At 47.0% G+C, this 25695-nt stretch overlaps 1 protein-coding gene across 3 annotated transcripts; it reads right to left on the bottom strand.

The window, feature by feature from the left end:
- Positions 1-916: 916 nt before the first annotated feature.
- On the bottom strand, positions 917-25695 carry AKR1B1 (aldo-keto reductase family 1 member B). Of its 3 annotated transcripts, XM_070513711.1 has the most exons (11): positions 25329-25625; positions 17086-17253; positions 16252-16368; positions 15152-15229; positions 14732-14854; positions 14125-14231; positions 13721-13802; positions 13057-13140; positions 11096-11178; positions 3920-3984; positions 917-3173 (listed from the first exon to the last, which is right to left on the bottom strand). In XM_070513711.1, the coding sequence occupies exons 1-10, from the start codon at positions 25491-25493 to the stop codon at positions 3939-3941; spliced, it is 1053 nt and encodes a 350-aa protein (XP_070369812.1). In that variant the 5' UTR covers positions 25494-25625; the 3' UTR covers positions 917-3173; positions 3920-3938. The 3 variants fall into 3 exon arrangements, with proteins under 3 accessions (XP_070369812.1, XP_014694877.1, XP_070369819.1); XM_014839391.2 differs by lacking the exons at positions 917-3173; positions 3920-3984 and adding an exon at positions 8492-8906 and having other exon boundaries at positions 25329-25695; XM_070513718.1 differs by lacking the exons at positions 917-3173; positions 3920-3984; positions 25329-25625 and adding exons at positions 8492-8906; positions 24856-25232.

The following is a 25695-nucleotide window of genomic DNA, read 5'->3' on the forward strand; positions in this document are numbered from 1 at the left end:
AACATCTGAAGACATAAATTCTAATCCTGGCTGTCCCACCAATTGGCAAGCTGGATTTGATGGAGTCGCTTGGCCCCTCCTATGCAATGAAAGCTGGGACCACATGACCTCTGAGAGCTCTGCCAGAGCCAACATTCAGCCAAACCTGCTGACTCGTGGTGCCTGGGAGGGACGGCCACACAGTTTCTCCTCGGTGCCCAAGTCCAGGCTGGTAGCTTCTGCAGCACTCCCTCAGGAGTGCGTTACAGCCATCCTGTGCTCTGCCCCATCCTTGTTCCATGCCGGCCCTTGTGCCCTCCCCACTGTGCTGAGCCATGAGGACTGTCCTCTGTGGTCAGTGCCCCCTTCTCTGGTCCCTTTTGACTCTGTACTCCAGTTCCACCAAAAACTTATCTGACTTCTGTCCTGGGTCCCAGCTATCTAAGAGGTATGTAAAAGACCCTGAGAACTTTTCTTCCAAAATCTGCTGTCTCAAGACTGACCGCCAATCTCATTTCCTAATACCACTGCAGCTAGTCCTGGCTCACAACTCCGGCATACTTTGCTTATCACTAGTGAATGGGTATCTTATCTACACAGCATAGAAAGCCAACGACAGTAGGAGAGAATATTAATTTTTAAAAGATAATTCCATTAAAAGCAAGCTGATTTCTTTTGCTCAACAACATGCAGTTGGGCACTCTAAATTTTGTGTGTCTAGAGTTAAGATAGCAGCAGAAATAGTCATAATAATCAGCTGCAGTGCGATCCAGTGGAAAGGCCACAGAATGAGAGGGTGGAGCCGTGGACTAGCTGTGAGATATCTGGCACATTGATGAGCTTTTCTTGATATAAGTTTATCATCTGTAAAATGAGAATCATGACACATGAGTCTTGTAGGATTGTTGTAAGGATCAATTGAGATCATTCGCTTATTCAGCATTTGTTTTTTTATTATGAAGTATACCATATATACAAAAGAGAGTATCGAATCTCTGTATACCACTTAGAGGACTAAAGTAAAATACACAAGTTCTCAGAACCCAGGTTAAGAAACAAGTAGTACCTTAGAAGCCCTTTGCATGTCCCTCCCTGATATCAAGCTACACCCCAACTCCCATCGGTTTTTTTGCGTGTGGTAACTTTAGTCTGCATTTTCCCCTAAGCCTCATTTTTTTCCCAGTTTTATTGAGATATAATCGACATATAATGTTATGTAAGTTTCAGGTGTACAATGTGATGATTTGATACACGTATATACTGGGAAATGTTTACCACAATAAGGTTAGTTAACACATCCTTCACCTCACATGATTAACATTTTATTGTTACATCTCTATTCTCATAGCAGCTTTCAAGAATACAATGCAGCCTTGTTAACTACAGTCACTGTACTGTTCTTTAGATCCCTGGAACTTATTCGTCTTATAACTGGAAGTTTGTACCCTTGGATCAACATCTTCCCATTTCCCCCACCCCTTGGCCCCTGGCAACCGCCATTCCACTCTATTTCTATGAGTTCAATGTTTTCAGATTCCACATGTAAGTGAGATCACACGATATTTGTCTTCCTCCATCTGACATTTCACTTACGATAATGCCATCAAGGTCCATCCATGTCGCAAATGGCAGGATGTCCTTTTTTCTTACAGCTGAGTAATATTCCATTTTATCTGTACACCACGTCTTCTTTATCCATTCATCCATTGACAGACACTTGGGTTGTTTCCATGTCTTGACTATTGTGAATAATACTGCAATGAACATGGGGCTGCAGAAATCTCTTTGAGATAGTGATTTCATCTCCTTCAGATGTATACTCAGAAGTGGAATTGCTGGATCGTTAGTTCTAGTTTCAATTTCTGGCGGAACCTCTGTACCGTTTTCCATACTGACTGTACCAATTTACATTCCCACCAACAGTGCATAAAGTTCGCTTTACTCCATGTCCCTGCCAACACTTGTTATCTCTTTCGGATATTGCTTATCTTTTGGATAATAGCCATTGTAACAGGTGTGAAGTGATATCTCATCATGGTTTTGATTTGCATTTTTCTGATGATTAGTGATGTCGAGCACATTTTCATGTACTTGTTGGCCATTTGTGTGTCTTTGGAAAAATGTCTGTTCAAGTCCTCTGCCCGCTTTCTATTCAGATTGTTTGCTGTTTTGCTCTTGCCAACTCCCGTCCTTGAATTTTGAATAAATCATTCTCTTGCTCTTCTTTATAGTTTTATGACCTGCGACTATATCCTTAAAAAAAATGTTTAGTTTTGCCTAATTTCGAACTTTCTATAAATAGAATCTTACTGTATGTATTTTCCTGTGATTAGATTTTTTTGCCTCAGTATTCTGTTTCTGAGATTCATTCATGTGGAAAAATACAGCAGTAGTCTGTACACTGGGAGAATACGCCATCATAGCTTTACGAGTTGCCTGTGCAGATGCCCTTCACCAGCCTAAAGAAGTTTTCTTCTCTTCTGAGTTTGCCACAAGATTTTATCATTAAATGATTTTGAATTTTGTCAAATATTTTTCTACTTGAAGACACACATATACCTTTAATTTATGAATGTGGTAGGTTACATTAAAAGTTTCCTAATATTACGTCAGCATTGCCTTCCTGTGATAAAATTGCATTGATCATTCTTTTACACATCATTGGATGTGACCAAGTCTATTTTGTTTAGGATTTTTGTATATAAGTTCTTCAGTGAGATTGGTCTGTAATTTTCCTTTCTTGAACTTTCCTAGTGATTTTAGTATCAAAGTTATGCTGGCTGCATAAGATGATTTTGAAATATTCCCTCGTTCTGTTTTCTGGAAAAGCTTGAGCAGGATTGGCATTGTCTGTACCTAGAATGTTATGATCCATAACAACACTCCTATAAAGCTGTCCTGATCTGGTATTTTCTTTGTGCAAAAATTTTTAACTAGTTATTCAACTTCTTTAATAGTTATAAGACTATAAATTATCAGACTTCCAAGTACTGCTTTGGCTGCATTCCAAAAATTTTGGTACGTTGCATTTTTACCATTCCGTATGTGTTTTCTACTTTATAGCCAGAGGCAGCCTGACAGAATCAGAGTACAGACTCTGGAGTGAGACTGCCCCTGGCAGAACCGGTTCCAGCAGTTCCAGCTCTACGACCTTAGGCAGGTTGTTCATCCTTCATGTGCCTCAGTTTCTTCACCTGCAAATGGGATAACAATAGAACCAACTTCAAAAGGTTATGCTGAGGATTAAAAAATATGTAAAAGTCATAAAATATTGCTTGGGACTTAATAATTAATAAGTGCCATATATAGTGTTTCCTGTTATTTTTTCTTCTTTAACCCTTGACTGTATGTGTTTTAAAATTTCCAAATGTGTGTGGGGGGGGGTGAGTAATTTTTTTGGTTAATCTTTTATAATTTTATTTAATTATGACCAGAGAATATAATCCATATGATAACAATTTGTTGAAATTTGCTGAGGCTAGCATCTTGGCCTAGTATATTGTGGATTTTCCGTATGTGCTCAGAAATATGTATTCTCCAGGAACAAGATTAGTATTTATGCCATTCAGATCTGTATGCTTGCTAATTATTTTGTCTGCTTGATCTAAGAAAGGCGTGAGCATTTTTAAAGCGAGTGAGTCATCTAGGCAGACTTGTTAGATTTTGTTTAGAAAAAAATAGCGCTGAGTGTCTCTTAATAGGCATTTTATTTTTGAATAGTTTTCAATTTACAGAAAGATTTCGAAGATAGTACAGAGTTCCCATATACTCCACACCTAGTTTCCCATTATTAACATCCTATATTAGTATGGTATATTTAGCATAATTAGTGAACCAAAATTAATAAATCATTAGTAGCTAATCATTAGTAGTACTCAGGACTACTTCAGTTTCCTTAGTTTTTACCTAACATTCTTTTTCCTGTCCCAGGATCCCATACCTTTAGTCATCGTTTCTCCTTAGGCTCCTCTTGGTTGTGACAGCTTCTCAGACATTTTTGACGACCTTGACGATTTTAAGGAGTATTAGTCCTGGTCAGATATTTTGTCCCTCAATTACAATTTGTCTGATGTTTTCTCATGGTTAGACTGTGGTTTTTGGTTTTGGAGAGGAAGATCATAGAGGTAAAGTGTCATTCTCATCACAGCTTATCAAGAGCACCATCCTATCAATATGACCTCTCACTGTCGATGTTAACCTTGACCACGCGGGATAAGGCTGTGCACATGTGGAAGTTACTGTAATTTTTATTATATTGGAATGTCATTGTAACAATATTATGATGTAATGCAATAGATTAAACTCCAGAAATTTGGATTCTAGGCCTGTTTCTGCCACTAAATTGCTCTGTGAGCTATAGTTGGTCACTTCACCTCTCTGATCCTCAGAGTTTTTTGTTGTTGTAAAACCACAGGGTTGTTTGGCTGGGCATGCCAATCCGAACATGTATTCTTTTGAAATATTGTTTGCATGTTTGTAGTTACTTTTGAAATGTTTTCTAAACAATACAGGTTTGCAAATTGTGGTAGCCAGCCTCCAAGGTATCCCTAGTGAATAGGGTTGATCTTTTGTGGAAATGATGGCGTGTGAGGTTAGAGAATGACAGACATGACAGCTTCCACCATGTGTTCCACTGGATCACTGACTCAGGGGAGTCAGCCACCACGTCATGAACACTCCAGCAGCCTTATGGAAAGATACATGTGATGAAGGATCTTGGGCCTCCTGCCCATACCCAGTACCAACATGCCAGTGACTGAGGGCAGCATCTTGGAATCAGACCGTCCAGCCCCAGTCAAGCCTTCACGTGACTGCAGTCTTGGCTGTCGTATCTACTGCCACCTCATGACAGACCCCCATCCAGAACCACCCAGTTAAGCCACTCCAGAATTCCTGAACTCCAGCAACTGTATGAAAGAAATGTTTATAGTTGTTAAAAGCAAACAAACAAAAAACAAAGGGTTGAATCCCAAGGCTCTGAAACTGTGTTCTAGGGCCCTCATGACTAGGAAGCTGTATGTGGGGTACTGACTGGATTGGTTCCCAGACTCCTCCCCCATTTAAACCACTGCAGCTCTGCCTTTGTCTGGTTTATATACTGAGGATCCATGTAGGAAAGGAGTCTGCTGCCAAAAGTAAGTTGAAAAATACTCGATTAGGGAAACACTGGATTAGATGACCTCTAACACTCTAATTCCATCTATCAGTATGAAAAAAATGCTCATTACAAACACACGGGCAGCATTTTCTTCAGGGCTCACTCTTATCCTTGAGGTTGGAAACAAAAACCCACAACGTGCTACTCCCTGACAAATGCTGCCCTTCCTGTGTGTGAGGTTGCAGAGTCCAGGTCATGGAGAAAGGGCTGCTCCTGCAGAGGAAAGAGCCACTCTCGGGCACAGCTGCTCGCCTGGGGCACCATCTGCGAACTGCGACGGAACAGATGGGTTTCCTTCTGTAACCAACATTTGGTTATAATAATAACAATGATAATAATAATGATGACATTAACAATATCAACAATAATGGCTAGCATGTACTGAGTGCTGTGTGCAAGACCTAGGATAGGGGTTTTCCATTCACAGTCTCATTCAATCCTCATGATGCTAGGATGGAGGAAGGCTGGTAGGTGAAATGATTCACCAGAGTCACGGATTAGCAAGAGCAGAGCTACAATGAAAATTCAGTCTGTCTATATCTCTACAACCCTTTGCCACCATTTCCTGTATTTTAGGCCGCTATTCAGAATGAGCAGTCCCTCTTTGGGTCTGAAACACTTTGATTTCACACTAGGAGGCTTCACTCATTCATGCAACTGACATTAGTGAGAGCCGACTCTGTGCCCAGGTGCTGTTGTAGGCACTGCAGACCGAAGGTAAGGCAAGCAGAAACTTGTGCTCCCTCAGGCTAAGCTGGGAGTTGCCTGGAGGAGGGCCTGGGAAGCCATCAGCTGCTTCTACTACTTGCAGCCAAACTCGGGGAAGGAGAGAAAGGGAAAGTTCCCTTCGGGATGCCGAAGACCAAGTCTGACTTGCAGCACAGCTAGAACATGCTTTCAAGGGACAGAAAGACTAGGCGTGACCTGGAGCTGGATCCCAGACAGCCACGAACCCCCAAAGACAGTCCTCCTAGGTATAGTTCCTCTAGGATAATCCCAAAGACAGTCTAAGTCTCTCTAGGAAGGCTTCTTGGGTCAGACCCAACACTGACTGCTTCTCTTGGCTGAGCGCCTCCCAGGGTTCTGCCAGCTGCACTACAATAAGCCTAGACTGGCGGCTTCTGTTAGTGAGCACTGCGGACATTACAGGAAAACAACTTGTTCGGGAACTGTATCAACACGAAGGCCATAGTGCTGAGAAACCTCGCTCTGTGAAATCGGACTTTGAGAAACTGCCTTGGAAATCGAGTCTGCAGCAGCATTGTTCAGAGATTTTGAAGCACGGTCTGGATTGCCTTTCAAACAATTTCTTGACTGTGATTCAATAAACTTTAGTTCTTTCGGTTGGTCTCGTCTTATGAACAATTCTACCCTTCGGAACTTTGTTTTGGTAAAACTCAACTGTTTCGTGAATGTATTTTGAGGCCCCAGCAAAGCTCCTCAAAGATGGGGCCAGCACAATTCTCTAACTCCCACTGACTTGGCCCCCTGGAGGGTCACTTCATTCCTGACAATGAGTCCACCAGAGTCCCGGGGCTGGGTCGGAACCTGTCCAGGAAGGGGCAGGGGTTTTAGTTCCACAAAGGGAAGGCAGAAAGGGGCTCTTCACAGGCAAAGGCGTGCCCGTCTATCTACGGAGCCCTCTGATGTCTATCTGCCCCAGCCTTGGATCAACTGTTGGCAGTGGAATGGAGCTGGCCTCATCAAGCCCGTAGCCTCACCTGCTGCTCCCTCATGCATTTTAGCACCAATACGCCAGGCCACCTCCTGAACCCGGGGCCACCAAATACTATTTTCTCTTCAAAATCCAGAACCAGTCCTTTGCGACAGGCTTGATTGCGCTCCTCACCCCCAGGCAAGGCTTCTTCTCAGGAGCAGTTCTTAGATAACAAACCACACACACAGAGATACAGAGATTAGATTGGTGGTTTGATCTCGTTTGTGCTTCTGGCTGACTTTTGTTGTTTCCGGATGCTCTTACTCAGGGATCTAGAAGGCAAGTATCTTACTAGGGAGTACCTCAGTTTTTCTAGTGTGTCAACTCTGGATCAGCTGAAGAAGTAGGGGGGAGGACTGGGTCGGAGGATTTGACACAACTGTTACAGAAATCAATAATCTGCTCTTGATGATCTAGAGGGTGACTGCAGAGGTCTGCAGATTAACTTGGGGTAAGGTGGGACCTGCCAACCCAGCAGGGAACACTGGACACTGTGACAAGCGGGCGCCAGGAAGAGGGGCCCAGGGCTGCCAGGCAGTGCCAGCAGTGAGCAGTTGAGACCCTGAGTCCCCCACCTGGCTCAGCCCCAGCTGCTCAGGGGCCTGGTGCTCTCTTTCATCCCTGGGGGAAGCCCAGCCACCACTGTTGCCCAACTACCTACACCACTGCGGGCGGATCTGACACGTGGATAATTCGCAAAGCAATGAGTCACCTAATAATAGGAGCTATCATCACCCAGTCAACAAAGTCAGCAACAAAGCAACTTGTCTGTATGAGATCTAAGGTCAATACTGTCTATCCCATCCCTCTCCTGGGCTTTGTCAATTTAATTCTGGATAAGAAAATGTTATTAATAAAAATAAGCAACAGCAGTTATAAAAGTAAAAAAAGGTAAAAGAGGGCCTTTCCTTTTGTAACCCTATTTAAAGCATTCATCCTTCTCTGCCATGTGACGACAGCGAGAAGGCTGCTGTCTACAAGCCACGAAGAGGGGCCTTACCAGAACCTGATCTTGTTGCCACCCTGAACTTGGACTTCCAGGCTTCAGAACTATGAGGAATAAATTTCTGTTCTTAAGCCACTCAGTCTATCATATTTTGTCATGGTGGCCGGAGCTGACTTATACAGATACCAATTACTGATGCTTTTCTTCCGTCTAGTCTGGACAATGAGCTGCATGAAAGCAGTTCCTTGTGAGCAGTGCAGCTTAGTAAACCTGACATTGGCCTTCACAGGTAGGAGGAACCACCAAGTAATTTGTGAAATTACAAATGGATTTATGTCGGCCCATGGCCGAGCTGAGCCCTAAAGCTGTAGCTGCACATTAGAATCACCTGTGGAGCCTGCAAACTTGACATCCTGGCTACACCCTGGACCAATTAGATCGTCTCCAGGGACAAGGTCTAGCCATCACTAGCATTTAAAGCTCCCCAGATGATTCCAATGTGCAGCCAAATGAGACCCATCACCCTATAGCTGAATGGGTCAAGTACTGCGATGAGGGGTCCTCAACTACAAGGAAAGACACGAAGTCCACATTCCTGTTTCAGAACTGAATGGCCTGCTTTACGGGTATCAATGGGATGAAGAGGGACAGAAGGCGATGTATCGTTTCAACAAACAAAAACAAAACAGCGTCAAGCTCACAAACGTACTTTTTATTTGAGGCAAAGAAAAGCCTGGCTGAAAGGGTTACAGTTTCAAGCAGGCAAAATCCAATTGTTAGTGGCACTATTTTGACTTTGTAGATTGAACTTAGTCAGAAAAGGGTATTCAGGTTGTGCTTTCCCCAGCGGGATGACAAGAAGGGTAAAGAAAACTGGAAGAGACTTCTAATCTACTGACGCTACTCTTCAGACCCAACACCACACTGGCCAAGCCCTCGCTGGTTCGTCTTCAGGTCGCTGATCCACTGCTGTGGGACACAGGCTATACCACACTACATATGGGGAAAATGAAGTAGGAAACACACCAGCAGGTCACTTGGGGAAGAGCAGACGCCCACCGCTTCAAAACTCTTCACGGAAGGGATAATCCTTGTGGGAGGCACAGCTGTCAGGGGAAAGGAGGAGCATATTTGCTTTTCAAGGAAGAGATTTTGACCACAACAAATTACACAAAGACAGAAATGGTGAGTGCCTCACTACAGGCAGAAATAGAGGCCTCAGAGGCAACAAGCCAGTTCAGAGACTGCAGATCATGGGTCTGCACCTGGGAGCAGTGGCCCAGCCCTCCAGACTCCTCTGCCACGGGCTCTCATCAACTGGCACATGCATGATGGACACCACCCTTCCTTGTGCCCGGGGAGTGGAGGGTGGCAAGAAATACAATTCCTGCCTTCTGGTAACTCAGTCTAGTCGCAGGACCAGACAATAAGATCTTATTGTCTTAAACAGTAAGAGGGTGATAATAACATAGGAGCTTTTAGGAGTCTGTGTGTGTGACACAGCAGATGCTCCGAGTACACGGAGAGGCCACGTCACACCTCCAGAAATCAGTGGGCGCTGAAGTGAGCCCAGCATAGTCATCGAGGATTTGATACAGGAAACACCGGGAGGGTGGGGTACAGGCTGGGCACTGAGCTGGGAGTGGAGAGCTGCATGCGTGTTTACCAGTCCTATCTGGTAAGGCCAATGGCTTGTGTTGGGAACATAATGGTAACAATACTGGAAAGACCAGCTGGGCAGAATGTGAAAGGCCCAGGGTGAACCCAGCTTGGGGCATGTAACTCTTATTGAAATATTCAGAGCCATTCAGAAGTTCCCCATGGTCTGCCTTTTTTTCTGCATCCCATCAGACTTGAGGAATATAACACTGCCATTAGCAACAGAAGCTCAGTGTGGCAATAACTGCCAAAAAGAGGCAATGCATTGCAATGTATGTGTATGTGCATAAATGTACACTTAGAAAAAGCTTCCTAGGTGACCTGGGAACGTCGGAGCCAGCCTCTCCCATCAGTAGCCCAGAGAATAATCTGACAGCTGTTTCTAGAAGGGCATTAGAGTGGAGGAAGGCTAAATGTAATGGACTAATTGGACTGATTAGAAAACCACTGTAGTTTGTCAGCAGTGGGAAGGGAAAGCGGAACTGAATGACACAGATTCTCAAAGGAGAACAGCTGTAACTTGGCGAAAGATTCACTTCTCTCTCCTTTGCCCACTAGATCCAAAAATGATTTTAATGTCTAAAGGTTAAGTATCATTAACACAAACAGGGCCATCAGAAAGGGCCCCAGTTTGGCGCTGCCAGTGACAAACTCTGTGGCCTCTTTTGAATCTGAGGCCATGCTGTGACAGCAGCACGCTCGCCCAGCACGTTCACACCTGAAGCATAGGAAAGAGTTATTGTCTAAGATGCAAACTTGACTGACATCTGCCAGAATGGCAGCTGGTGTCACCAGCGGTGCAAACAGAACTGGGAGAGAGAGCGCACAGGGGCTGGAGAGAGAAAGCAAGCACCCTATCCCGTCTTGGGGAATGTTCAAATGTTGCTCAGAAGAGTAACTACTGAAAGGAGACAGAACCACCAGAGCGCTCAGACGACGAAAGCAGTGAAACGAGCTTCTTAGTCTCCACTGTAAAATGGGAAGTTTCTTCTTGAAAGCAGAAGATGAGTTTTAAACTTTATTTAGTTACTGTACTGGTAAGAAAAGAAAACCCACCTTCCTTGTCATCTTCCTCAGATTCCAAACTACCAATCAGAAGGAATACAAGGGACCAGCAAAGGTGCAGCTGGAGGGGCCACAGGTGGCTCTGCCAGTCAGAGGCTTCGAGTGACTTTCTCCGAGTCACGAGGCCTATCAGTGTCAGAACCCTAAGCACCAGGCTCTTCCTACTAAACCCTTTTTATTAGAGTCGCTATGAGACAAAGAGTCACATGCAAATTCTTCCAGGAGGGTCGGGCAGCAGTCACCTGGGATCATCTGGTTTCAGATGAGCCACTAAGATTGACAATTAAATGCCAAAATATGCGGGTGCTGTAGTCAGGCCAATAGTGCACCTGGGCAAAGGGAGACGCTAGCAGCTCTCTCGGCATTCTCCCCATGGCTGTGTGCAGTTCACCTGACGTGGGTTTAAATGTTTCCTGCCCCACGCAGATGAGACAGCAAGGTAATATGCACAAGTCAGAAGGGCTGTGATCACAGGACTTGGGTGTTAAGGCCTCAGGAGTTATTCTTTTGTTCTGCAGCATCTGCTCCTCTCCCGGGACTTGCTCGATTGTCACACCCGGGACTCACTCACCTCGACAAGGCACAGACCCTCCAGTTCCTGTTGTAGCTGAGTAAGGTGGACATATCCGCGCTGCTCAGATCAAAGTCAAAGACCTAAAAAAAAAAAAAAGGAAATTCCAATAAGCTCTGCAAATAATTTACAGGTGGCTCTGGGCAGGACCACTGATGAGATAGCTGTTGTCTTGAGTTGGGGTAGGGGGGGCAGTAAGGTAGGTGAAATCAGAGAAAGTCTATTGCATGATTATTCAGAGAATGCACATGTTTTGGCTGGGTACTATAAGGAACAATGAAGACAGTCCTTCCCTTCCAGAACCTCCCAGCAAGATGGTACTTTTTATTCCCTTCAGTTCATTTCAAAAGTGTTGAGCACTTCTATTGTGATAAGATATGCACCAGTGGGGAATATGATGATGGGTAAGAATGGTCTTTGCCTCAGTTTAAAACGAGGCAAAAGAAAGAGGTAATTCAACAGCTATAATACAAGGAAGAAGGCATCGCACTCTGTATGAAAGATGCTACACAAAGCACTCAGGGCGTCCAGAGGAAGTAGAAAGGAATTCCAACTGGCGAACTGAAGGACGCCGTCAAAGGAGATGGTGTTTGAAATGGGCCTAAGAAGCCAAATAAGGTCTTGACGAAGCAAGAAAGGGATACTGCAGGACGACCATCTGCATGAAGACCACAGTCTGCTCAGGAAGAACTCGGCCCGCCTGCAGGCCAGGAGGCAGGCCCGAGGCTGCCCCAGGTGAGACCGAGAGGGCCGTCAGCATCAAAGGACCACAGACTGTGCACAAAGAACGTCTGCGGCATACTCTGAGATTACAACTGCACAAAAATGTGCAAAGACAACAGAATAAGATGCAAAAATAAGAGTCAGCACTATGAGATTAGTCATTTAAAAATATTTCTTTTCTAACACCTTGAAAAAATGAAATATGAAACAAAGGATCCATCTCCAGCTGGATCTGTCTCAAGTGGTCACTGTTTTACCACTTTATCTCAAATAATTACAACACCTGTACATAAGAAGAAAACTGTCTCCCCTACTAAGCAGGAAGCTCCCCTCCCCTTCCCAGGCCTCACTCCAGCCTCCCAGGTGACCAGTGGCACGTGTTACAGCCAGAGCCTGTGGCCAGTGGACTAGGCGAAATCAGCCACTCGCCGTGGAAACAGAGCCGCTTGGAACCAGAGCTCAGGTGAAGACGGGGTGGTGCTGGCGGAGCTGCTTTGCTTAGTTGGGAGCAGAGGCTCACAGGCACGAGGACCCTCCTGGGCACAGTCCCTACAACCGTGCGAGAGGCAGGCAGGGCGGGACGTGACGCCAGGCAGGCCGATCTGCTCCAGCGAGTGCTCTGAGGGCCCACAAAGAACAGCCCCCTGGTGCCCTGACACAAGCCCTGCTGCTCTGCTCACTGTGAGACAGGGTCTTGGCAGAAGTGGTGGGTGGGCTAAGTACCTGGGAGGTCTCTGCAGTCCACAGACTGATCAGCATAGCATTTCCTGAGTGCTTATGAAAGCATCAAGCATTATGTGAAGCCCTTTGATACATCTTATTTCATCTTTATGACAATCCTCAAAATCAGTATTTTACAGATGGGGAAACTGAGGCATGGTAACTAATGGAGCCCTGACGCAAAGCCAGGCAGTGCTGCTTGAGAGCAAGATTTCTCAGGCAAACACTAAGTCACTGAGGAGGCTCAGCCTAGGAGTGTGATGCACAGCACGGGCCACTGAGGCACAGGGCCTGCCCCCACACGAGGCCCACCAGGCATGGTACCTCCACCCATGAGGAGCCACCATCCTAAGTCCAGGGTTTGCTCACTGCAGCTTACTCAGGTGGGCTCCCTGACTGAGAGTGACAGGAGGTCCCACACATGCCAATCCAGGGACGGGATCAGAGGCCCTGTGAAGAGCCCTCCCTTGTCCCCTTCTCCACTGAGGAAAACCTGTGCTGACCAGCTGAGATCTCACCTGAATGTTCTCAGCAATGCGTTGGGGTGTCACAGACTTGGGGATCACGACCACATTCCTCTGGATGGGGAACCGGATCAGAACCTGTGAGGAGATGTGCCGAGAGTGTGTGTACACCAGGAACTCTCTCTTATTATCTCGCTTCGTCTTATATATCCATCACCTGAAGAGGGAAATCCCAGAACTTCCTATGTGAGAAAACCAAGGCTCAGAGATGTTAGGGTCACACCCAGCAACAGGGAGGGAAGGCACTCAACCCCTGACTCCAGAGCCGCCATGCCATGAGTGTCCCCATCTCCCAGGTGTTATCACCTACAAGGAGACTATTCACGCCTAGGACTCATTCTCCCACCTGGGAGAGAGAGACCTTTTCCCGTGCAGCTGACAATGAGCGCTCTTCTCTGAGTAGAGAGAGGAGCTTCCACATCCAGGAGCCAATGCGGACCCCTGGGGCAGCCTGTGATGGGAGTGGGCAGGGCCTACAATCCCCAGACCGCAGGGCAGTCTTCTAACTTCCCATCTGTGTCCTTTCTACTACATGCTCCAAGCCACACTTCCAGGGAGCGCTTGACCAGTCACCTCGGTCATCCCCCCCGGCTAATGTGGACCACCACGAATGCAGGAAGTTCTGGGAACAGCCCCAAGTGCCTGGAAATGGCCATACCTGGGCTGCGGTTTTATTGTGCTTGTCTGCAATCGCTTTGACCCTGGGATCCTCCAGTAGGGAAGGGTCCTCAGGCTTGGCCCTGGAGACAGAAAGAGTCTGTGTGAGCAACCATCGTTGCCACCACTCAAGGCAGCCAGCAACCTAACCCTAACTCCCATCGATCTCGGAGGGCAGCCTGCCAGCCTCCCCCTCGATTCGAAGCTCGGCTACAAACTCCCAACCCTTTGGAAAAAGGGCAGGCATCTTGTTGCTAGAAACACCAACCAGGAAACCCAACAAGAGACTCCTGGGAGGGTCTACAAATCAGTTCCAGAAGCATTTTCCTTGATGCTGAATTTTTCTTTTTAGCCATTTCTAATCTTCACCAACTGTGAAGAGAACACCATCCCATGGAAACTCACCAGGGCCTGTCAGGAGAGCCGAGAGGACTGTAGGCAGTCACCGCGATGCCTTTGGATTGGCAGTACTGGATTAGCTTCTCTTGAGTGAGGTACGGGTGGACCTCGATCTACAAGTGCAAACAGGAGGGCTGACGGTGCCCCTGTGGGCACAGGTGATAGGACATACAGGAAGCTTCCCCAGGCTAAGTCCCTTCCCTCCCCAGAAAGAAAATTATGTGTAACCAATGTCTCATCTTCCAGATAAGCTGTAACAACTGTCTATGTTTCCCAGCTAGTGTCCTCGCCATTAATAATAATCATCTTGTTACCAATCTACTATGGCATGGGCCCTAAGGGTTTTTTCTGGCTTTGGCCCTTTATCCACTGTGACAGGTCTGAGGATCTCAGTGTCTGCATGCTACTCTTGAGACCCCAAGTCACCACAAGGCAGGCTCAAACCCTTTCTCTCCTGCAACATTCACTCCAAATCATAAATCAGGACACTGCCCATGCCCAGGGACCTGTCCTCTGGCTACTCCCTGGGTGATGTGGACAAGAAGTAACTGCCAGGATCAGAGAGTAACAAAACAGACTTCCACGCACATCAGGTTCCCTGCTGGATGTTTACCTGGTTAACTGCTGGCTTATGTTTTAAGCCAGGTTTGTTTAAGATCTTCTCGATCTGGACATGGTTGAAGTTGGATATTCCGATGGCTTTCACCAGCCCTTCATCCACCAGCTCTTCCATGGCCTAAAGACAAAAGAGGGTCTGCTCACTGCTGACAGGTGTCCAAAAGGCCAAGGATCAGAAGCGTCTTTTGCACCAGTCAGTTTAACAGGTCCTGCCCTTACTATTAGACCTTTGAGAAGCCAAGAGACACCAAGATAAAAGCCTGGCTGGCTTTAATGAGACAGGAAGAGCAAACACAGTGACAGAATGAGAAAATGCGGTGAAAGAAATGGCAGAGCAGATTGCTCACACTTGGTTCATTCACGAGAACAGGAAAACCAGCAATGAAGGAGAAGGCCAAACCGAGGACCGCCTTACCGTCCATGTGTCCAGAAAGTCAGTGTCACTGGGAATCACATTGCCTTCCCCATCCAACGGGAAAAACTCCTTCCCGGGCTGTCGTTAAAATAAAAAAACAATCAATAACAGCCCTTCACAGACCTGTTGGGGGAGCTGCATCTTTGAAAGCAAAGTTCTAAAAAAATTATTCCAAACTAGGATAGCTGGCTAAGTGTACAGAAGATAAGGGCAAATCTGTATGTCAGTGTGAAAAAGAAACAAGCAGACAACTCCTGAGGTCCTCACTTTTTCTACCAAATAGTTGGAGCTGACTGTCAGATGGAGACGGATGGTTCTCAGTCAGTGAGACAAACCTCACCAGGGACTAGAGTGTGTGGATGGGAGAAGGGCTCCGGACCAGAAGTCACAGGGCCCATGGCCTGGCTGGATTACTAGCCTACAAAACTGTCACCTCACCAAGCCTTGCTGGCTTATCATGAAAAACGAGGAAGAAAATCAGGTCCTGATACACCATAGTGCAATAACAGAGCTACAGGATAAATCCACACGCTTTCCAGCTGGTTGACAAAGCAGAAAACTGATCTGGTAGCTAGAAAGATGGCAAAGGACTCTAAGGTTCTTTTTGTGCAAAGAGTCAGGGTGCTGACCAAGAAATATTTATTAAGCTTCCACAGGACGGGGTATGTGTGTGGAATACAGGAATATACACATACACACGTGCAGGGTATGAACGTGTATGTCTGGACGTGCCTGGAGGCGGGGCGGGGGTGACAGCCGATGACACCTTACAGCTATGTGCAGAAAGGTCACCCAAGCCATGTTTGCTGTCACTAAGTTTTAAATTACACAATCACCAGATGATAAAGAGCAGCACCCTTAAACTCTTTACTATGCACGAGTCATCTGTGGCTCGGATTCAGAAGGCCTGTGTGGGGCCTGAGACTGAGTTCTAACAAATTCTCAGGTGATGCCACTGCTGCTGTCCAGGGACTGCACCCTGAGTGGCAAGGACACACACAGAGCGTCTACCCACTCATCACCTGCTATAAAAGGAGGGTACAACACGCCCCAAACCACACCTGAGACCCAGGCAGCTGGCCTGAGCCCTGAGCCCCCACCTTGAAGCCCGTTGGCCAGTGAATGAGGTAGAGGTCCAGGTAGTCCAGCTTCAGGTCTTTGAGCGTCTTCTGGCAGGCTCCTTTCACCTGGCTTTTCTCATGGTACGTGCACCATAGCTGAAGCCAGAGAGAGAACGCATCTTATCACATCACTGCCACGCAGGAAGCTGTTTCCTGGCCGGGAGCCAGACGGCTTGAAGACAGAAGATTCATTTTCCTCTCCCCACAACCCACCCATTTCACCGTGATGCTGTAAATGGTGGCGAGGGAGTTTCCATTTCACACCATGGATCTTAACTTTCCAAAGGAAGGTAGGATAATCAGGTCAAGGAAACCTCTCAGAAGGACCAAACTGAAGGCATAAAATAGAATGGATAGGTCAGCAAGCCAGCTCTAGGCCCTAGACATGAAATCTTTTCCTACCAGGCTGGTTTTTGTGGAGCCAGCCTCACCCTCCCACCCAGTATCCTGTGGGCACCAATATCCTCCAGGTAAAAGACGGTGGCCAGTAGAGATCCAGCCCACAGATGGGAACCAAGTTCTGACCTCAAAGATAGCTCTCTGGAAAGGGAGAGCCAACCCACAACCTCAGCCTCGTCAACAAGGGGGTCTAACCAATAGGTCCGGGTAGAACAACCATCCAACAGAAGGCCACAGACAGGTGAGCTCTGGAGCCTTGAGTTAACGCGGTTGCCCTGGAAGAACTGCCTGCCAAATTATAACTGTAGCTGTATTAAGAGGCCCCAGGGTATGACCTTGGCTCCTAAGCTGATGCCGCCCTTGGAAAAATGTGAACAGGAACCCCATCCTCCAAGCTCCCCTGCAGAGCGGCACCTTGCTGACAATGAAGAGGTCCTCACGCTTCACCACCTGCTCCTTGAGCTTCTCCTGGATGGCCAGCCCCACCTCATTCTCGTTCTGGTACACGTGGGCACAGTCGATGTGGCGGTACCCAAGGTCAATTGCTACCTTCACAGCCTCTGTCACTTGGCCTGGAGGGGACTGAAAGGAAAAGGAATGGAACGCACGGAGTTAAAACCAGAACTGAAACAAAACACAGAGTTTGCACACAACCCAGGAGGAAGGGCAGAGTGAGCCTACCGCTCCTCCCAGAAGCTAGGTAGGGTAAGTCTCAGAAGCAGCATTCTAAACTATTCGCTCTGGGATGGGGCACTGAGGTGAAGTGCCACATTGCTTCAATTTAGGAAAATCTGACCACCACTTAATGGATCACCTTAAAAAGACGTGCCAAAGCCGTCTCACTTCCTTGTTTCTTCACATCCATCGATACACAAACCACTGTATAAAACATCCCCCATTCTCTGAATCTGTTAGGTTCCCAAGACAATAAGGGATACCATTTCCTTCAAATAGCTCAAAACATTTCAAAAAGCTGTAACTATCTACTCAATTCCTGGTTGGTTTTCGAGTTCAGTCAGTGAATGCCTGTGCTTTACTTTCTCCTTTCATGTGTGGATTCTGATATCAGCAACTGCTGGTTCTTCAGCAGTTCTGGGAGATTAACATGAAGTTGAGAACATTACGAAGCCTATTCAAAGGCCTGTGCTTCAATTCTCACCGTGCAAGAATCTGCTTTGAGTAGTGGAGGCAGGAGATGGCCCCTTAGAAATATTAACAGACAGAAATGAATTGAAAGGAGAAGAGAAATGGGAGTCATGGAAGATTGCGATATGATTTGCGGACAGAAGTGCAAAGAGACTGAACGGCTGTCTGTGCCCAAACCATCTGACCAATCGAGTGACCAGGATGGTAGGGGGGAGCCTGGCTGTTGAGGAGGAGGAGGAAGTGTCTGAATAGCCATCGAGCTTCACCAGCACCTAGATTGACTGCACAGACCCTTACACATCTCCTTGCTGCTCCTGCTCAGCCCAGAGAGGTGAAAAATAAACACATGTGCAACCAACAGCTGAGTGAATAGAGCGCATTCCTCTGGAGAGCTGGAGTAGAAAAGAATCGAAGGGAAAACTCCCCAGGGCCATGAGCAGCTGCAGACATCTGCTGTTTTGACATTGGCTCTGGTGAACAGGCGGGCCGGGGTGGGGGTGGGGAGGTGACCCCAGCCTATTAGCACCCAGAGCTGCTGGCCACCACAGAAACAGCAGAGGGGGTAAGGGGGTGAGACTAAATGCAGGTCTCGGAGCAGGAAACGTCTTCAGATGATCTGGCAATTTCCCATGTCCCTGGAGGACCTAAGAAGCTGCACCTGCAGCCACGCCCCTCCGCTTCAAGGTTCAAAGAATGGAGCAGAGAATAGAACTTCAGCCCCAGACAGAGGGCCACACACTGCATCTGCCACAGCAACTGTTGCAGGGGCAGAGACACGACCCAAGCCAGGCCCACGAGACTCAATCCTTGGACTTTAGTTGGTACCATCAAGACAACCTTTCATTCTGCTGGGGTCACGTGCTGGGAGAATGTGAACCGGAATCTGCTAGAGGACAGATAAGGGTTGATAGACAGATAAGGATTGAGAGAGACCAATCCTGGTGACATTATTTATATCCTTGAATCTGGTACATCCGAGGTCATCCTGTAGGTCAATGAATCCTTACTTCAAACATACCTTTTTTTCTGCTTAAGATTAAGTTGGTTATTTGGTTCCTTGGAACTGTACACACTAGGAGAATCAAGGTTGCTGAACAACTGGCACAAAATTAAGAAAAAGTTCACAGGGTGGTTTTATGGCAAAGTTAAGGACAGAAATGACCTGCAAGGTGCCGGCCCTGTAGTGTAGTGGTTAGGTTTGGCACGTTCCACTTCAGTGGCCCAGATTCATGGACTCAGACCCCAGGCATGGACCTGCAGCACTAGTCAGCCATGCCGTGGCGGCAACCCACATACAAAAAGATGACTGGCATACATGTTAGCTCAGGGCTAATTAAAAAAAAAAGAAATGACCTCTGCGAGGTCATGAGGAAGCTGCTGCTCCCTTACCCTTCCCTGGACAGAGGGCTGATTAGTTGGAAAACGACCAAACTGCTTTCAAAGGGAAAGGAAAAACAGAAGCTAGGATTGTTAGACATTTCACAACTTAAATTTGTCGAAGTTGTGGCAATTTATAGCAAAACTCCTGTGAATGGAAGCTACGTGCTGGCCTCCCCTTTACAGGGTGGAGGAGGCTGTGTGGGGCCACGTGCTCTGCAGTGGCAGGAGGGAACCAATGACTCTCACCTGGGCTAGTGAGCCAGGCTGGTCCTGGGGCAGGCACACTAGTGAACGACTAGAAGTCTTGTGCCAGGGCAGATCACGTCACTGAACGGAACCCGCCCAGGGGGGTACTAAAGTTGGTCCATAGTACCCACCGGGCGGGTTCCAACTTTAAATGTATTATGGAACTGAATCTTCCCCACAACCCCGGTAGCTACTGCTATCTCTACAGATAAAGAAACTAAGGCACAGAGAGGTTGGAAAGCAGCCCAGAGTCCTGCAGTTAGTAAGAGATGGCAGGATTCAAACCCTGCTGAGGACCTTAGAGGTCCTTCCTCTGGGGTGGACCCCAAGAAGCAGGGAGACACTCGTCAGTGAGAGGACAAGTCTCCTAGGCTTGGAAAAGTCATCCTCTGGGATGAAAATGTACCAGACTCCACAAACCACACTCAATATTAATTCTCTCAATGCAGAACCCTTCCCACAAAGAGACTAAACTAACTTCCCCTATCACCAATGAAGCAGCCAATTTTGGATATGGTGAAAAAAATCACTCAATCAACAGAAATACTAATACATGATGGCATCATATTCCCATTCCATGTCAACATTAAAAAATGCAAACAGAAGGAATGATCCATATTGAGACTTTTTTTTTAAGATTTTATTTTTTCCTTTTTCTCCCCAAAGCCCCCCAGTACATAGTTGTACATTCTTCGTTGTAGGTTCTTCTAGTTGTGGCATGTGGGACGCTACCTCAGCGTGATTTGATGAGCAGTGCCATGTCCGTGCCCAGGATTCGAACCAATGAAACACTGGGCCGCCTGCAGCGGAGTGCGTGAACTTAACCACTCGGCCACGGGGCCAGCCCCCATATTGAGACTTTTAAGAGAGAAATCATGAAAATACGATTCCATACATCTAACAGCAAATCTGTCAACTGAATTATACAGATCCTACAAACTAAATCAAGCTTTAAACTCGATTGTGCCACTAATCTGCCCTGTGACTTGGGCACATCCACACAGGGCCACCCCTCTCAGATCATACAGCTCCAAAGCTCCAGCTTGGGAAGCAACTTGACGTTGTAGGCTGATGGCACCAAGTGATGGTGCTGAGAAGTCTCTGCCCCCGAGGCTCCCGTCACCTGCACAAGATGGTTCTCCCTAGTTCCACGTTTCAGAACACTCCCAGGCCAGCTAACACCAACTCAGATGATTACTGTTAGACTTTCACTCTCTCACACACACCCCTCTCCTAAAACCCAATCATCTTGCCCTTTGCTTGTACCTCTTGCCAGTTACTTTAACATCCCTCCCTATATTCCCTCTGCAAGTCAAAAGAAAACTACAGCTCCGATCCAGAAAGGTTATCAAACAGTGTAAACGGTAAAAACAAAGTATCTCGGCAATTGAATCCCCTGCAGCATTAACCAGGGGGATTTCTGGGAAGAGGGGACTGCGGTCTTTTTGATGCATTTTTTGGAAATTTTCTCTAGTTAGCAAGCATTACTTTTGTAATGAAAGGCAGAACAGGGCAAAGAAAACTTCACTTTGGGGGAAAAAACCCATCCTGGGTAAGAAGTACGAAACAGTGTGCCAATGATCATCCTGAGGCAGGAATGGGAAATGACCGCTTTTGATGTGAACTGAGATTTAATAGAGAAACATGGCCATGGACTTCTAAATCCTTGAAAAGTACCATATCACAGAAAAGCTGCCAGTGAGCGTCAACCTCTTCCCATTAAACCAGCTCTTCTTAGAGAAACTCCACCTGCATTTAACAGAAACTAATTATTTTGTTATTATTGGTTTTGTTTAAATATTAGTGATGTCACAATGTAATTTTCTATTTTTCATTGTAAGTGTAAATCATTTCAACCAGATGTGAGTTAAACAGGCATGTGTGACCTAACTTCTCAAAATGTAGTCCAAGTTCCAATTAATTTACTTAGGATCTTCTGGAAGAGGAGTTGGCAAACTTTCTGGAAGGGGCCAGAGGGAAAATCTTTTAGGGTCTGTGGGCCAAAAGGTCTGTCACAACTGCTCAACATTGCTGTTGCAGCCCAAAAGCAGCCATAAACAATACATAAAGGAATGAGATGTGTTCCAATAAAACTTTATTTACAAAAGCAGGCCTCTGGATTGTAGTTCACCAAACCCTATGTATGCCAGAAGAGCATACAAAGAAATGCGGTTTAAGCAATAGGCACAGCCTCGCTTTGTTCTAACTCCTATTTACAAATATCATTCTCGTTTCCAGTTCAGCACCTTGATAACAAAAAGTTTAGTATTCTGACGCTGAATACAGGTATTTTGGTAACTGAAAGAGTTCAACTTCTGTCCTAATTTAACCAATTGACAACATAGTCCCAATCAACTGTGGGTAAATCTGAGCAAGCTGGGCCGGCTCGCTCTGAGATTACACGCGATGTTCTCACTCCACAACACTGGGAGACCAGGATCTGGCAGCTTTGTATAAACAAGGCTTAAAATGTGCCACATAAGGTTCCAACAGAATAAGCATCGGGGAGAATCCAGAGGATGACTACAACGTGCTACCTTTCACCTTCTATACACAGTCAACAGAAACGCTCTTCGTTATCTGATGTAGATAAGCCACCCTCACTTGGCTCATGCTCAATCATTCAAATTCATTTTACAGTTTAATAATGTAAACTGCAACTTCAAATGATAAAAACGTAGTCAATTTGGCTACTATTTTACATCAAAGCTCATAATCAAGTTTGGCAACAAACACAAACCAACTAACAAAACTGAAAATAACTTCCTTCCACTCGACTGGAATCAATCTGTCCTGAATTCTAAGGCACTGCTGTCTCCATTTGGCTGAGATGGGAATGGACCAGGGCTGGCAGGAAGGACTTATTTGGATATCTTCGGTCTTGGAGAGTGTGGGGTTGAGGGCTGCAGGGAGATGAGGCCAGTGGAACAGAAAAAACAAGCTACTGTTTTAGCTCCAAGGCCAGCACCTCTACCCTCTCCCCGGTCCCAGAATCTTGGAGCCATTACAAGCTAGCCCCACTAGGGGAATGTGACAGGAATTCTCTCAGTACATTTTCTTCAACCTCACGCATTCTTAAAGGGGGGATATCACCTTCAAAGAGGCAAAAACTGGTTCACTGGGGCGGGGGGGGGCGAACAGCTTATACAATAGTTTGTGGCCCTCCAAAGGACCATAGGACATAAACAGATGTACTGTCTACCTGTGATGCTAAAATTTTATGGGGGGACTATTAGGGAAAAATGTTTCAAAGGCTCCTGGGTGGGGCAGGTGGGCAGATCATGGAAAAAAGGTTGAGAAACACAACTGTACCTCCATTCCTCAGTTTGGAGCATGTGGATGAGTTATGATGACCATGTACTACCAGCAACTTTTCAGCTAGGTCAAAACATTTACCAGCAAGAGGATACTGGCCCACATCAGAAGTAAGCTCTGTTTTAACTGCTTCCTGGCAATACAATGCTGGTGGACTTAACGTCCAGTGCTGAAGGCAAGCTTGCCAGGGAGAAACCCCTCCAAGCCACATGGGGTCTGAGGCAGAGATGCCGGAGACCCTCACCTCTGAAGAGAGAAGGGGAAGTCTGAGGACCTTCAAGGGGACAGGAGGCTGGAGAGTACTAGAGCCCTGTGACAGGTGTGGAGCCACCATGACATGAAAGATCCATGAGAACAAGGAGCTGCACGCACTCACAGGGCCTCCCCCAGTTCTCACGAAGATAAGTGAACGGTATTTAGGTCACCCTATCTTTTTGTCCAGCATCTGTGACGGAATATGTACACGCATATAGGGGGAAAGGCGCTAAGCCACTATCCATATAACTTTTGCGCTTAAAAAAAAAAAGACTCACTCATAAGTAGAAGATAAAAACGACAGACAGACAGACAGACAAACATATAGCAACAGAGATTGGACTGATGGTCACCAGAGGGGGAGGGGGAGGGAGGAGGGCGAAAGGGGTGACGAAGGACACGTGTGGTGATGAATTGTGATTAGTTTTTGGGTGGTGAACACGATGTAATCTACACAGAATTCGAAATATATTATGATGTACATCTGAAAGTTATAATGTCATAATCCAATGTTACTGCTTTAAAAACAAAATTAAAATTAAAAAAAGAAAAAAAAAGGAAATCTACTCCAGGCCCATACTTATCCTATTTATTTCACTATTACCTCCCTACTGTGCCTCCACACAATTCTGTACAAACCTCGTCTCCTCACTCCCCAAATTCTAAAGTTATCTTACTTCTTTTCATTAATTCAACACATTCCTTTGAGGTACCCAGTATTTATCAGACACTGAGAGAAGTGCTGGAAATAGTCGTGAACAAGGCAACCACTACACTACCTAGCCCTCAATGAACTTAGTCTGCCAGAACGATCGATCTAATTGCACACATTTTATGTTATTTTAAACAAATATACAACTTTTCAGGGTGTTAAATGCTCAGGCGAATGACTTAAACCCTTTTTTAATCAACTTTTACTCCTTATTTACCCCAGTGATTTTCAAACCATGGGCCTAAGGTCGGGACTATAATTTCTGAAAACACGAGATAATAAGAACAACAGAATGTAACCCACATAGTAACATTAAGTACCGTTTTGTGGAACCTTTGTGCCAGTTATGTGTGTATGTCTGTGTGCTGCATCACAACACAAAGTCTAACTTGCTATTGCCAAGAAAGTGTCTTTTCACACCCATTCCCAGAGAATAATCTGCGACAGATGGAATTTAACTCGGTACCCACGGTCGTAATTCAATTATACCCTCAGAGCATAATTCAATTACTCTTACTAGACTGTGTCAAGGAAACACAAATTACGGATACTCGGATCACTTTGGCCAAGAAACACAGTGAGAGGCAGCTCCAGGAACCTTTTCTTATTCACCTTATCTTGACTAATTTTGAAGAGCAGCTTTTCAGGGTGGAGACAAACCCCACCCTCTGTTTTATTTCACGGTGCACTCAATCCCCGTCTTTTCTTTCCTTGTCCGTGTGTAAACACCCAATGCCCAGGCCCACATTCCAAACTCCCGGGAAAACCTGGCTCACAGCTGCGGAACGTTGATATCTAATACCCGAAATTAAAGCAGCTTTAAAATACCCAGCTTTGCCCCAGCACCCACACCACCACCCTCCTGTGCCCCCTAATTTCAGATGGTCAGCCAATCCCTCTTATCCCTAATCAGTTCTCAGCGGCGCTCGGAAGAGACTGCGGTGGTGGGAAGGTTTCGGAGGCCGTTTTATTAACACGGACGCCCCTCACAGGCGGCCCCGGGCAGAGCGCGCGCCCGCCCGCCAGCCCGGCAGAAGGGCGCAGCGCCGCGCGTTTGGGGAGGCGGAAACGGACGGGTCCTGGCGGAACTCGCGTCGCCTAATTTAATTATCTGCAGTCTCCGGGCTTACCTTGAGATGCTTATTCCTAAGAGAATAGAAACGGAAACCATCAAGGGTAAACTAGCAGACACACAAAGGGACAGGCGCACGCAGCGCCCTCGGGAGGGGAAGGCGCGCGCTCCACGCCCCACAGCGGCTCCGGTTCCTGGCGCCTCCCCGTTTCCATCCCCGGGGCCCGAGAGGCGGGAGCTCGGGAAGCCCTGCGGTCCCGTTGGGTGATTTTCCACCTGGGATCAGATTCCGAGTGCGGCCTGGGTATGGTACCCACCAACTGTCCCCAGGGGCGGCCTCCCGAACCTCATGCAAGCCCCGAGGATCGGCCTGAGCCCGCCGGGGATGGGAACCGCGCAGGCCCGAGTGTGGCTCCTCGGAGGCCGGGCGTCCGCGGCGGGGGCCACTCAGTGTCACTAGAGGTCCCTCCCCGCCCCAGGCCGCGCCGAACCCGAAGCGAGCCGCGGGGACGCGACTCCCAGGACACCTACCTTCCAGGTGCCCAGGCCCACGATGGGCATCTTGGCGCCGGTGTTGAGCACGACATGGGTGGCCATGACAGCTGAACCGCGCAGACCCCAGCCCAAGAACCACGCCGTGGAAATGGCGCCGCGGACCTTTAAATAGGCGGTGCGCCCCCAGGAAAGGGAGGGCATGATAGGCGCGCAGCTGCGCAAAGGCAGCTTCTGATTGGTCGGCTCGCGTCGAGGCTGCCGCGTCCGCAGCCTGCCCGGGGGCTCGGCGAGGATGCTTCTGCCACCAGGTCCTAGCGGGACCGGGGTTTTTCCGCTCTGATAGCGGTCTCGCCCCACTGGGCAGAAGAGAGCCGGCCAACCGCTGTGGGGCGTAGAAAGGGAA

This window comes from Equus asinus, chromosome 1 (genome assembly GCF_041296235.1).
Source record: "Equus asinus isolate D_3611 breed Donkey chromosome 1, EquAss-T2T_v2, whole genome shotgun sequence".
NCBI lineage: Eukaryota > Metazoa > Chordata > Mammalia > Perissodactyla > Equidae > Equus > Equus asinus.

Coding starts and splice junctions, on each gene's coding strand:
- AKR1B1 (XM_070513711.1), bottom strand. CDS start 25,493: ATGCCCTCCCTTTCCTGGGGGCGCACCGCCTATTTAAAGGTCCGCGGC. Junction 15,230..16,251: donor ACTGGCCAACGGGCTTCAAG/GTGGGGGCTCAG, acceptor TTTTAACGACAG/CCCGGGAAGGAGTTTTTCCC. Junction 13,141..13,720: donor ACAATAAAACCGCAGCCCAG/GTATGGCCATTT, acceptor ATCTCCTCACAG/GTTCTGATCCGGTTCCCCAT.